Source organism: Caretta caretta, chromosome 4 (genome assembly GCF_965140235.1).
Source record: "Caretta caretta isolate rCarCar2 chromosome 4, rCarCar1.hap1, whole genome shotgun sequence".
NCBI lineage: Eukaryota > Metazoa > Chordata > Testudines > Cheloniidae > Caretta > Caretta caretta.
Window position 1 is genome coordinate 68,606,255 of NC_134209.1, and position 13,355 is coordinate 68,619,609.

Sequence of the window (13,355 nt, forward strand, 5' to 3'; positions counted from 1 at the left end):
TGATTACACACACCACCACATTCATCCCATCAAAAGGGATGAACACAAGTGTGCTATGCCAGTTGCTTAAGACAGTCAGGGATCTTGCCATATAGATGTCTATTTCTCAACACAAGTTAATGCAGCATACCTTTGTAACATGCTTTGAGATCTACTGAAGAAAAGTGATATCATAATTAGGGACTAACAACAAATACTGGCCAGTGAATAAAATTTCTGACAGTCTGTTACTGAAGTTGCAGAAAGATACCCAAGATAGCAGTTATATATAATACTGCCTCATGATAGGAAGGAGGCATCATACAGAGGACTGTGACTGATATTGCAAGATGCACATCTATATAGCAAAAGGTGAAGCAAGGGCAAGCTTCTGACTAAGCATGTCTACTAGTTTCATATCCGGTATCATTTTAATCTCAAAAGTTAATACTGCAAAATGTTATGCAACTTGGGGACACTAGGTAGAAAAGTAGAGTGTCTGAATTTGGAAACTTCATAGTCTTCCAGGTCCTAAAAATCTCTGCCTCCATTGAGCACAAAAATTGTAAATTCACATTCTGGCCAGTCTTACATTTTGTATGCTGCCAAGTGCAGAATAATTTCTGCTACTCTTTCGAGAGTTTCTTGACTAGTAGGTAGTCAAACTGTGCTTCACATGAAGCTGTTTTCTTGCCAGAAAACCTGTATGTGACTGTGTGATATATGGTAAGAAGATAAACTGTCTTTTATAAATTGTCCACTTTTCTTTTTGACTGCAAGAGTATCAATAGAAATTAGCTCTCTCGTGTTCTACATGCTATTCTCTCCCACTCTACTCTTCCCCCCTCCTATTTGTACAGCATGTACAGGTGTTTTTGGTTTTTTGTGTTTTGTTTTCTAAGTTTGCTTCAAGGGGGCCTACACCCTCTCAATATTGGTGTGTTAAACGTCTTGCGTTAGCCCTATTTTGTCCAACCTTATTTTAAAAGAATAAAGACCCTTATCACATTATGTAAGCAATACAAACTCAGTTCAGCCTATTGTATTTCAAAGATTTCCATGATTTCAAAGACTAATATTTGAACTGGAATGACATTTCCAAGGATTGTCATAATTCACAATAAAGTTTTCGTTACACTGGGATAATCAGCATTTTCTTCACTGAACTATTTGCAGTTAAGGCATGCTGAAACAGGTAATACCATATGCAATATGGGCTGAACTATTGGGCTCTCAGAAAACACTGTCTGAAACTGAACAGATCTATTTCAAAGTTTCTAAGAGTGTACTCATGTCTCAATGGTGGTAAAGGGATGAAAAACTCCTTTGACAACCATGCTGGAAGTATAACTCAGTAGATATTGGACTCTTCCAATACATTAATGTGCAAAGATTAAACATTTTTGTTCTCAGCACACTTGCAGTTCCTGCATAACTAGGCTGAACTATTGTTACTTATGCCAGCAATATCACTTGACAGGATTTCTATTTTATTTATAAGTGACCTTCAAAGGATATTTAAAAATTGGACTTGTGAATTTTTTATACTTCTTTATAATGTATACTGAAAGCCTCAAAAGTGGTATTTAAAACCATGATTATTCTTTCTTTTTTTAAAAAAAAATCTTGCTTATCAGGAATGTATAGTCTCTCTTATTTTTGCTAGGACAGATGAACCTCATAGGGTTCTCCCTTAACCAGCTAGCACATGGTAAAATACAAATTGCCCAGCCTACACAAAAGTCTGAGAACATGTTTAAAAACCCACATTTCATCCTAGTTTAGACATTTCTTTAGAGTTTAGTTCTGCTATGAACAGTGACTACGTAATGACATTTCTATTCGGCTTTGCTCCCTGTGCGTGTTCAAAGTCTGCTTGCTTTGGTAACAGAAATATGGTTCCCCTTGGTTTTTTATTCCTATCATTGCTGCTGAACTAATATAGCTAGGAGTTAGTGAAATGAATGAAGCCCAGTTCAGGGGGGAAATATTTGTCCTCATTTACTTATGTCCAACCCCCTACTGAGGGCTAAAATTTAACCTGAAGAATCTATTACTAGTTATGGAACACAGTAGGACTTTCAGATCCCAAGCTGAATTTGCAGGACTGACAGAGGGCAGACATCTTGTACCTTGTAAAAGGAGAAAATTTGCTCTGGAAGTAATTGAGACACATAGCACATCACAACAACATTCTTAAAAGTCACTTTTCAAATTCAATCAGCACAAGAGAGTAAGTGTAAGAACATAAGAATGGCCACACTGGGTCAGACCAAAGGTCCATCTAGCCCAATACCCTCTCTTCCAAAAGTGGCCAATGCCAGGTGCCCCAGAGGGAATGAACAGAACAGGTAATCATAAAGTGATCCATCCCGTAGCCTATTCCCAGCTTCTGGCAAACAGAGGCTAGGGACACCATCCCTGCCCATCCTGGCTAATAGCCATTGATGGACCTATCCTTCATGAACTTATCTAGTTCTTTTTTGAACCCTGTTATAATCTTGGCCTTCACAACATCCTCTGGCAAGGATTTCCACAGGTTGACTGTGCGTTGTATTAAGAAATACTTCTTTTTGTTTTAAATCTGCTGCCTATTAATTGCATTTGGTGACTGCTAGTTCTTGTGTTATGAGAAGGAATAAATAACCCTTCCTTATTTACTTTCTCCACACCAGTTAGGACTTTCTAGACCTCTATCATATCTCCCCTTGTCATCTCTCTTTTCCAAGCTGAAAAGTCCCAGTCTTATTAATCTCTCCTCATATGGCAACTATTCCATACCCCTAATCATTTTTGTTGCCTTTTTCTGAACATTTTCCAACTCCAATACATCTTTGTTGAGATGGGGCGACCACATCTGCACACAATATTCAAGATGTGGAAATACCATGGATTTATATACAGGCAATATGATATTTTCTGTCTTATTATCTATCCCTTTCTTAATGATTCTCAACATTCTGTTCACTTTTTTGATTGCCGCTGCACACTGAGTGACTGTTTTCAGAGCATTATCCACAATGACTCCAATACCTCTTTGAGTGGTAACAGCTAATTTAGACCCCCTTCATTTTATATGTGTAGTTGGGATTATGTTTTCCAGTGTGCATTACTTTGCATTTATCAACATTGAATTTCATCTGCCATTTTGTTACCCAGTCACCCAGTTTTGCGAGATCCTTTTGTAACTCTTCGCAGTCTGCCTGGGACTTAACTATCTTGAGTAGTTTTGTATCATCTGCAAATTTTGCTACCTCATTGTTTACCACTTTTCCAGATCATTTATGAATATGTTGAATAGCACTGGGCCCAGTACACACTCCTGGGGGACATCACTATTTACCTCTTTCTCTTCTGAAAACTGACCATTTATTCCTATCCTTTGTTTCCTATTTTTTAAGTTACCAATCCATAAAAGGACCTTCCCTCTTATCCCACGACAGCTTACTTTGCTTAAGAGCCTTTGGTGAGGGATCTTGTCAAAGGCTTTCTGAAAATCTAAGTACACTATATCCATTGGATTCCCCTTGTCCACGTGCTTGTTGACCCCCTCAAAGAAATCTAGTAGATTGGGGAGGCATGATTTCCCTTTACAAAAACTATGTTGACTCTCCCCCAACAAATTATGTTCATCTATGCGTCTGACAATTCTGTTCTTTACTATAGTTTCAACCAGTTTGCCTGGTACTGACTTCAGGCTTACTGACCTGTAATTGCCAGTATCAACTCTGGAGCCCTTTTTAAAAATTGACATCACATTAGCTATCCTCCAGTCAGAAGCTGATTTTAATGATAGGTTACAGACTACAGTTAGCAGTTCTGCAATTTCACACTGGAGTTCCTTCCGAACTCTTGGGTGAATGCCATCTGGTCCTGGTGACTTATTACTGTTTAGTTTATCAATTTGTTCCAAAACCTCCTCTAATGACACCTCAGTCTGGGACAGTTCCTCAGATTTGTCACCTAAAAAAAATGGCTCAGGTTTGGTGATCTCCCTCACATTCTCAGCCATAAAGACCGATGCAAAGAATTCATTTAGTTTCTCCACAATGGCCTTAACATCTTTGAATGCTCCTTTAGCATCTCTATCGTCCGTGGCCTCACTGTTTGTTTAGCAGGCTTCCTGCTTCTGAGCTACTTAAAAAAAAAAATGTTGCTATTACTTTTTGAATCTTTGGCTAGCTGTTCTTCAAATTCTTTTTTGGCCTTCCTAATTATATTATTTACACTTCATTTGCCAGAGTTTATGCTCCTTTCTATTTTGCTCACTAGGATTTAACTTCTACTTTTTAAAGGATACCTTTTTGCCTCTCACTGCTTCTTTTACTTTGTTGTTTAGCAACAGTGGCACTTTTTTGGTTCTCTTGCTATGTTTTTTAATTTGGAGTATACATTTAAGTTGAGCCTCTATTGCGGTGTCATTAAAGTTTCCATGCAGCTTGCAGGGATTTCACTTTTTGCACTGTACCTTTTAATTTCTGTTTAACTAAGCATCCTCATTTTTGTGTAGTCCCCCCTTTCTGAAATTAAATGCTACACTGTTGGGCTGCTATGGTGTTTTCCCCACCACAGGGATGTTAAATTTAATTATATTATGGTCACTATTACCAAGCAGTCCAACTATATTCACTGCTTGGACCTGATCCTGTGCTCCACTTACGACTAAATCAAGATTTGCCTCTTCTCTTGTGGGTTCCAGGACTAGTTGCCCCAAGAAGCAGCCATTTAAGGTGTCTAGAAACTTTATCTCTACATACCATTCATATGTACCCAGTCAATCTGGGGATAGTTGAAAACTACCATTATTACTGAATTTTTTATTATAATAGCCTCTCTAATCTCCCTGAGGATTTCACAGACACTATCACCATCCTGGTCAGTAATATATCCCTACTGCTATATTCTTATTATTCAAGTAATTATGGAATTACTATCCCTAGAGATTATATGATACAGTTAGGTTCATTTAAGATTTTTACTTCATTTGATTCTACGCTTCCTTTCACATATAGTGCCACTCCCCCACCAGCACAACCTGTTCTGTCCTTCCAATATATTTTGTACCCACTGATTATCCTCATTCCACCAAGTTTCTATGGTGCCTATTATATCAATATCCTCATTTAATACGAGGCACTCTAGTTCACCCATCTTATTATTTAGACTTCTAGCATTTGTCTATAAACACTTTAAAAACCTGTCATTTTTTAGTGACACGTAGGTCACTGTTAGCCACCATTTCACATACACCAAGTATTAAACAATGTCTTTTTAGAGATACTATTCTACTAGAACAGGAGTTATCAAAAAAAAGGTCTACTTGGCTGGGCCTAGACCAGCTACAACATCCTCTCCTGACCATTCATTCACTCTTTTATGGCCTTAAGGCAATCCCTTGGGACAACAAGAATTCTGGGATTCAATTATAGCAAGAACTGAAGAGAAACAGTCAAACAAACAAACGAGTCCGATTCAGTTACATCACATGAAGACAGATACTAAATACTGACAAATTTCAAGTGCTTTCATACAATTGCAAGAAGTCTAACTGCTAAGATGGGTGTATTTGAATGCCAGGTATTAAATGAGGATATTGATATGATAGGCATCACAGGAATTTGGTGGAACACAGTAAATCCCAAAATATATAGGAATGACAGACGGTCATGCTGATGGGCATGTGGCACTATATGTGAAAGAAAGAATAGAGCCAAATGTAGTAAAAATCTGAAATGAATCAAACAGTACCATAAACTCTCTATAGATAGAAATTCCATGCCTGAATAATAATAGTATACCAAGAAGAATAAACTTCCAACCGCCTGACCAGGATGGTGACAGTGACATGCCTGGGAAATTAGAGAGGCTACAGAAAACCCAGTAACAATGGCGGATTTAAACTATACCCACCTCAGGATGGGGTGCAGAGATAAAATTTCTTAGCACCATTAATGACTGCTTCTTGGAGCAGCTAATCCCGAAACTCAGAAAGGAGAGGCAATTCTTGATTTAGTCCTAAGTGGTGAACAGGATCTGGTCCAAGAGGTAAATATAGATTAATCGCTCAGTAACAGTGACCATAAAACAATTAAAATTTAACATCTTTGTGAGGAGAGAGGGGGAATGCCAAAGAAACCCACCACAATAGCATTTAACTTCAAAAAGGTGAATGACACAAAAATGAGGAGGCTAGTTAAATAAAAATTAAAAGGAACAGTCACAAGAGTGAAATGCCTGCAAGATGCATGGAAACTTTTTAAAAACACCGTAATGGAGGCTCAAATTAAATGTATACCCAAAACAAACAAACAAAAAAAACAGTAAGAGGACCAAAAAACACTTTCAGGGCTAAACAGAATAAAAGAGGTGGTTAGGGGAAAAGGGCATCATTTTAAAATGGACGTCCATTCCTGCTGAGGAAAATAGAATGGAACAAACCCTGGCAAGTTAAGTATAATATGGCAGGCCAAAACAAGAACTTGAAGAGCGACTAGCAAAAGACACAAAAACTAACAGCAAAAAAATTTTAAGTACATCTATGCAGGAAGTCTGCCAAACAATTAGTGGGGCCAGTGGACAATTGAGATACTAAAGGAGCACTCAGGGAAGACAAGGCCATTAAGAAGCAGCTAAATGAATTCTTTGCATCAGTCTACACTACAGAGGATGTGAGGGAGATTCCCACAGCCATTCTTTTCAGGCAACAAATCTGAGGAACTGTCCCAGTTTGAGTAATCAATGGAGGTGGTTTTGGAACAAAGTGATAAATTAAACAGTAATAAGTCATCAGAACCGGAGAGTGTTCACCCAAGAGTTCTGAAGGACTTCAAATACGAAATTGCTGAACTACTATCTGTGGTATGTAACCTAACACTTAAATCAGCCTCTGTACCAGATGACTGGAAGATAGCTAATGTGACATTGACATTTTAAAAAATCTTTAGAGGTGATCCTGGCAATTACAGGCCAGTAAATCTAACTTCGCTACCAGGCAAATAGGTTGAAACTACAGTAAAGAATAGAATCATCATACACACAGATGAACACGATATGTTGGGGAACAATCCACATGGCTTTTGTAAAGGGAAATCATGCCTCACCAATCTATTAGAATTCTTTGAGGGGGGTCAACAAACATGTGGACAAGAGGGATCCAGTGGATATAGTGTATTTGGACATTCAGAAAGCCTTTGACATGGTTCCTCGCCCAAGGCTCTTAAGCAAAGTAGGCAGTCATAGATCAGTAACTGGTTACAAGACAGGAGACAAAGGGTAGGAATAGCTCAGCGGTTTGAGCATTGGCCTGCTGAACCCAGGGTTGTGAGTTCAATCCTTGAGGGGGGCCATTTAGGGATCTGGGGCAAAAACTGGGGATTAGTCCTGCTTTGAGCAGGGGGTTGGACTAGATGACCTCCTGAGGTCCCTTCCAACCCTGACAGTATGATAGACAGTCCATTTTTACAGTGGACAGCGGTAAACAGCACAGTCCCCCAAGGATTTGTAGTGGTACCAATGCTGTTCAACATATTCATAAATGATCTGGAAAAAAGGGTAAACAGTGAGATAACAGAGTTTGCAGAGGGTACAAAATTACTCAAGATTGCAGTCTGCTTTTGACGTAACTAAGAGTTACAAAGGGGTCTCTCAAAACTGGTGACTGGGCAACAAAATGGCAGATGACATTCAATGTTGATAAATGCAAAATAATGCACGTTGAAAAACATAATCCCAACTATACATATGAAATGATGCAGTCTAAATTAGCGGTTACCACTCAAGAGAGATCTTTGAGTCATTGTGGATAGGTCTCTGAAAACATCCACGCAATGTGCAGCAGCAGTCAGAAAAAGCTAACAGAATGTTAGGAACCATTAGGAAAGGGATAAGACGGAAAATATCAATGCCACTATATAAATCCATGGTATGTCCATACCTTGAATATTTCATACAGTTCTGGTTGCCCTGTCTCAAGAAAGATATTAGAATTGGAAAAAACACAGAAGGGCAATGAAAATTATTAGGGGTATGGAACAACTTCAATATCAGGAGAGATTAAAAAACCAGGACCGCTTGGCTGGAAGAGAGATGACAGAGAAGGATGTGATAACGATCTATAAAATCATGAATGGTGTAGAGAAAGCAAATAGGGAAGTGTTATTTACCTCTTCATAGAACACAAGAACCAGGGGTCACCCAATGAAATTAATAGGCAGCAGGTTTAAAACAGACATAAAGGAAGTACTACTTCACACAATGCACAGTCATCCTGTGGAACTCACGCTGTGAAGGCCAAAAGTAGAACCGGGTTCAAAAAAGAACGAGATAAATTCATGGATAACAGGTGCAGCAACAGCTATTAGCCAAGATGGTCAGGGATACAACCCCATACTCTGGGTGTCCCTAAACCTCTGATCACTAGAAGCTGGGACTCGATGATAGGGGATGGGTCACTTGATAAATGGGCCTGTTCATTCCCTCTGAAGCACCTGGCACCAGCCACTGTCAGAAGACTGGGCTAGCTGGAGCATTGGTCTGACCCAATATGGCCATTCTTAAGAAATCGTGGCTTTGGGCAAGTGAAGCTGTTAAAGGGAAGAGGGTGTAGTGCTTGGGTGCAGCTTCTCAGTGGGGATTAACAGTGGTTTAGCTCCTCAGCTTCCCTGAACTGCACTCTGATCCAGGGAAGCCACATGAAAGAGTGTCAGAAGCCATCTAAGCTCTGTGAGCAGTACGGACCACGAGTTCAAGGGCACTGGCTCTCCACTACCTTTAAATGATGCTTCCTTGTAACAGAGTGGGCTGGGGAGGATTGAGGAACTCAAATGGAGCTAAATAGCAATAGGAGGGAATAGCAACTTCTACATTCCTGCAATTTTGCTCAAACTCTCCCAGCCACTCCCTGACAACTCACCTCTGGCTAAGGATCCTCAAAGTATGAAAAGCAATGTGCCTGAATATGGTGGAACTTCAGATTTGGACAGTAAGATTTGCCCTTTAGAGCCATAAATAAAGAAGATTCCACTAGCCATTCCCTGTGAACCTTCCCCTCCATGCGCTTTAAAGCTGAGTTTACTTTAGAATAAGCATTTGCAAAGTATACTTTTAAGAACTGAATTCAGCTTCTCCTGGCTGAGGCATTTATGGAAATTTACTGATTATGGCCTGCCACTACTCCTCTCTGAAGTTTAGGAGGTGTACATTAATCACACAAATATTCTGATGCTCATTTGTTCTCTCTCCTTGATCCTGTAACTTTTTAATACTAAAATAGCAAGTCAATAGGAAATATTTTATTAATCTTAAAACTCAGACACAAATTATTGAAAACTATACATTAAAGAATGACTAATCAAATTAAGATACTGTCAAAAGCCATTAAACAGACCTAACAGATGTAGATGTTAGGATTATTAGCTCTGAAGAACAGGCAAATGCATATTGCTAATAAAATAACTGAAATACAGATAGTAATTAACACCTAACATACTTTCTGCAGTAACAGTGACCTTTTCTTGCTACAAGTTTTACACTTGTTGCATGTGCTCTCACTTCCTGGTTTGTCAGAACAGAAGCCTCATTCAGTCTCAGACATCTATCTAAAGCAAGCACCAAAAACTAAGACTACCACCAATATGTTCATTATCCATATTCTAGCACTTCCTAGAGGCCACAAGCAAAAGTAGGGCTCCATTATAAAAACGTAATAAGAAAAACAAACAGTTACACGCACACCCAACACTTGGGCACCCTATATAGTACGAGTTAAACATTTGGGCAAAACTGGTCCAACTGTTTGCGTAACATAGTATTGAGAGTTCATTACAATATTATGCCGTTGATTACTCAGAACAAGAAATACATTCAGTTTTCAGTATTGCTTGTTATGAACTATTAAAAACGTCTATGCTAAAACCACATCATGGTAGTGTAAAGATGCTCACTCTAAGATGGTAACACCCTGTAACAGAGAGATCTGGTGATTAATATTACTGTTTTACTATATTGGTTTGCTAAACAAAAACTCAATGTTTTCCTAATTGTTTTCTCTCTAATGTTTGCATGGCAAGAATTTGTAAACTTGTTTAAAAAAAAGGTTTAAAAAAATTTATTTAGGAAGTTTTATTTATTCAAGCTACTACTATTTTGAGCTGCAGATTCAATATGGCATACATCTGGTTACTTTGTTAATTAAAAGGCCACTTGAACAACAACTTTTGCTAATAATCAAAGTAAATGTGACTGACACCTATATTTAAATGAAATAACTTCCCCACCACCTTAGAATATGAAAATTTCATACATAAATGGAAAGAAAAAGGATTATCCAGAAAGAGCCTTTAGAGGCAAGCCCATAAACATTACACCTTCATGGAAAAGTTTTTAAAAAGACTTAACACGGTTTGCCATATTGTCTTTTTCAATTAAAAACAAACATGTTGAACAACAATGTATACTACATTACACTTTAATGTGTTTCTCTATTACTACTGGGAAAAGCTACAGCTTCCCTCAAGGCAAATGAGTTGACACCTGTGTAGAATTTTTTAAAAACATAATTTATAATGCATAGACATGTTCCCTTTAACATCTGCAAAAGCTGAAAACAGCAAAAAGAGAATCTATCCAGAATCTGTTAGTAAGTATTTCATAAGAATGTAAATAAGTGAAAAGAAGAGAGTCAGAAAAAGAAATAATGCAAGTGTGCCCAGAGTTTTTACTTGCTTCTCCTGCCTGGGTATTTTGTTACTTTCCCTTCCACCTCCAGAAAGAGCGTTAGAAAGATGATCTGCTTACCAAGTTAAATACAGTTTCTACAATGTCCCTGTTGGATACTTCGCCAACTTCAACCAGTCCCGTCAGCACTGCAAATTTCATCCTGATGCCTCGGATAGGGACTCCTGGGTTCAAGGGCTGCAGCGTACTCCCCACTTCAGCAGAACCTCCTCCTTTCCCTCCTCCTCCTCCTCCTCCTCCATCACCTGTTGGCTGAAGAACCTGTTTGTCTTCACTAGCCATAGCTAGCTAAGTTCAAGTTACCACTAGCTGAGATGCCAGAGGCACAGCCGCCACAGCCAATGAGGAGTGATTTCAGTGGCAGGGAAAGAGGTCTCTTGCTCACTCTCTCTTCAGGTCCAACTTGCGAAAAACCCTAAGTACAGCGGGTGTGGAGAGCGCTCGCCCAATCTTCGCTTTTTCCTCAACAGCAGGGTTGGGTCAGCTGCCTCACTGCCCCGAGGCAGGTACGTAAAGCCCTGAAAGGCAACACGTCCAGTCGTTTGAAAGCCCCTGCCAGGCAGACGACCCCCCAAGTTACCAGTGGCCCACCTCCTCCCCGCCCCCACAAAACAGGGACGGTAGCAGCCGGGGAGCAAATTGCCTCTCTCCCGCCCCGTGGAATCTGCCCCACAGACAGCGCTGGGTTTCTAAAGGGGAGTCAAGGGGGCGCGCCCCGTGCTCGGCTCTATTCCCGCCGTGCCCCCCGCTCCCGGGCTCGGACCTCCGCCGCCGCTGAGCGTGCAGAGCCCGCTGCCCCTTCGCCCGCCCGTGCACGCACAGGTGCCGCGACAAACCGCCCAGGAAGGAAGTTCAGGCTCACCTAATTCTCCTCCTCCTCGCGTCTCGTGCGCCGCCCGGGGTGGCGGGGGGGAGGGGGGGGCAGAGGCTCGCTTTAATGCCCGGCTGAGGGGCGGGGAGAGCGGGCTGCTCTGGTACCCCGCACTCGCGCGAGCCCTTGGGCCGCTAGCCCCCCTGGCGCAGAAGCACCCGCCGCTCCTGGAGCGGGAAGGAGCCGAAAGTTTCAGCCGCCGCTGCCTCACCCCGCGGTCTCCCTTAGCCCCATCTCTTCCTGCCTCGGCTGCAAACACGGCCGCTCTCTGCCGCCATGACAGCGCTGAGTCCCGGGAGAGGAGCCGTGCGCCTGCGCGGCTAGGAACTGGCAGGCGGGCGGGGCGCAGAGCGGGGCACGGGGGCCGCGGGCCGCGCACGCCCAGGTGAGCCCAGGTGTGCGCAGGTGAGCGGCGCGCGCTGCGGCCCGCCGCCCGGCCAGGAGCTCTGTCTGCAGGGGGAGGCGGTCGCCGGGCCGCGAAGCTGCTGCGCAGCAGCCACCTAACCCGGCTCCCCGCCCCGGCCCGGGATTAGCGGCCGGGGAAGCTCCCTCATGGGGGACTCATTGTCAATGTTAGTTTATTGGTCACCCAGCGCCCAGACGCGTGTGAGGCTCCCACGGACCCCGCAGTGTTGATTGACCTGATTTCCAGAGGTGAAGCTGCACTGCTCCCACGGGACCGGAGGGTGCCCGCACCTGTGGAAAGCAGGCTGCTGCAGTGTCCCGATGAGCAGAGGGAGGGGGTGCAGTGTGCAAATGCAGTGAGTCAGGAGAGGTGTGAAACCTGGCTCGCGAGTGCTGCTCATTTCCCCCTCCTCTCAGCTGTTTTTCTTTCCGATCCTCATCCACAGCTCCCTTCTCTCTCTTCCTTTTCCCCAGCCTGGACTGAGGCTGCAATCCTGAAAAGGATCACCTAGCTTCAATAGGGTTATTCATATGTTGAGTGTGTGGGAAATCTTTAGAGACTGTGGGCCTACCTATGGGTCAGGTTACTTGTGGTCCAAGTGTATGTCAGATACACAAACTTTTGCAAAACCTTAGCCCTGCCACAGGGATGTTTCCGTGATTGCTTTAATTCTAATGAAAACACTTTTGAAGAAGTAAAAAACTAAATAATTTGCCTGCCCTGTGCACAGTGTGAAACTGATTAGAAAGAAAAATGAAATCAACTGGTCTGTATTCTCTGGCCAATCTGAGAGAAATGCTACTAGTGAGCAGCATAGTAAATGTAGATTGTCTTTAATTATTTCAGCTCTCAATCATGTAATTTAGTAGCATATATCATTTAGAAATACGTATATGGCTTAGTTCAACTCTGGATTATACTGACCTCTAATGTTTTAAAAATCAGCCTGAAGGGCAGTGACACAAAACATCTGAAACCACTGTTCCAGCAGGAGGGCCACAGCAAGTCAGTGCAATCCCAAATGTAGTAGAGTGATAGGGGAGAGGATATGGTGAAGGCAACCAGGGGATACACAGGTTGAACACATGCCCCAGAAAGGCTGTCTACAGCACCTGGATGGGAGTTCACCTGGGAATCCAAAATACTAGCCTGGCCTGGAACTGTTTAGTTTTTGACATCAGACAAGATTGAGTGCAATCAGTGTAGTGAACACATGCCTGAGCCTCTGATGGTGGCTGCAGTTTAAATCTGCCCTCCAAAAGGAGACCTTTAAGGGGCACAGGGTTCACAGAGCAACCTCACACTTCAGGAGCAGCTCCTGCAGCTTCTGTTCCATGGAACTAGACCCAGCTCCAGGTGTTGTGA

General features: G+C 42.0%; 1 protein-coding gene across 7 annotated transcripts in view; it reads right to left on the bottom strand.

Moving 5' to 3' along the window:
• The window catches only part of LRBA (LPS responsive beige-like anchor protein), a 558,473-nt gene extending 546,602 nt beyond the window's left edge, over positions 1–11,871 (bottom strand). For all 7 annotated transcript variants that reach the window (XM_048847356.2, XM_048847351.2, XM_048847357.2 and 4 more), the window contains exons 1-2: positions 11,576–11,871; positions 10,774–11,231 (exon numbers count right to left, since the gene is read on the bottom strand). In XM_048847356.2, the coding sequence (XP_048703313.2) occupies positions 10,774–10,995 (222 nt within the window). In that variant the 5' untranslated portion in view covers positions 10,996–11,231; positions 11,576–11,871. The remainder of the gene's footprint in view (positions 1–10,773; positions 11,232–11,575) is intronic.
• Positions 11,872–13,355: the final 1,484 nt, after the last annotated feature.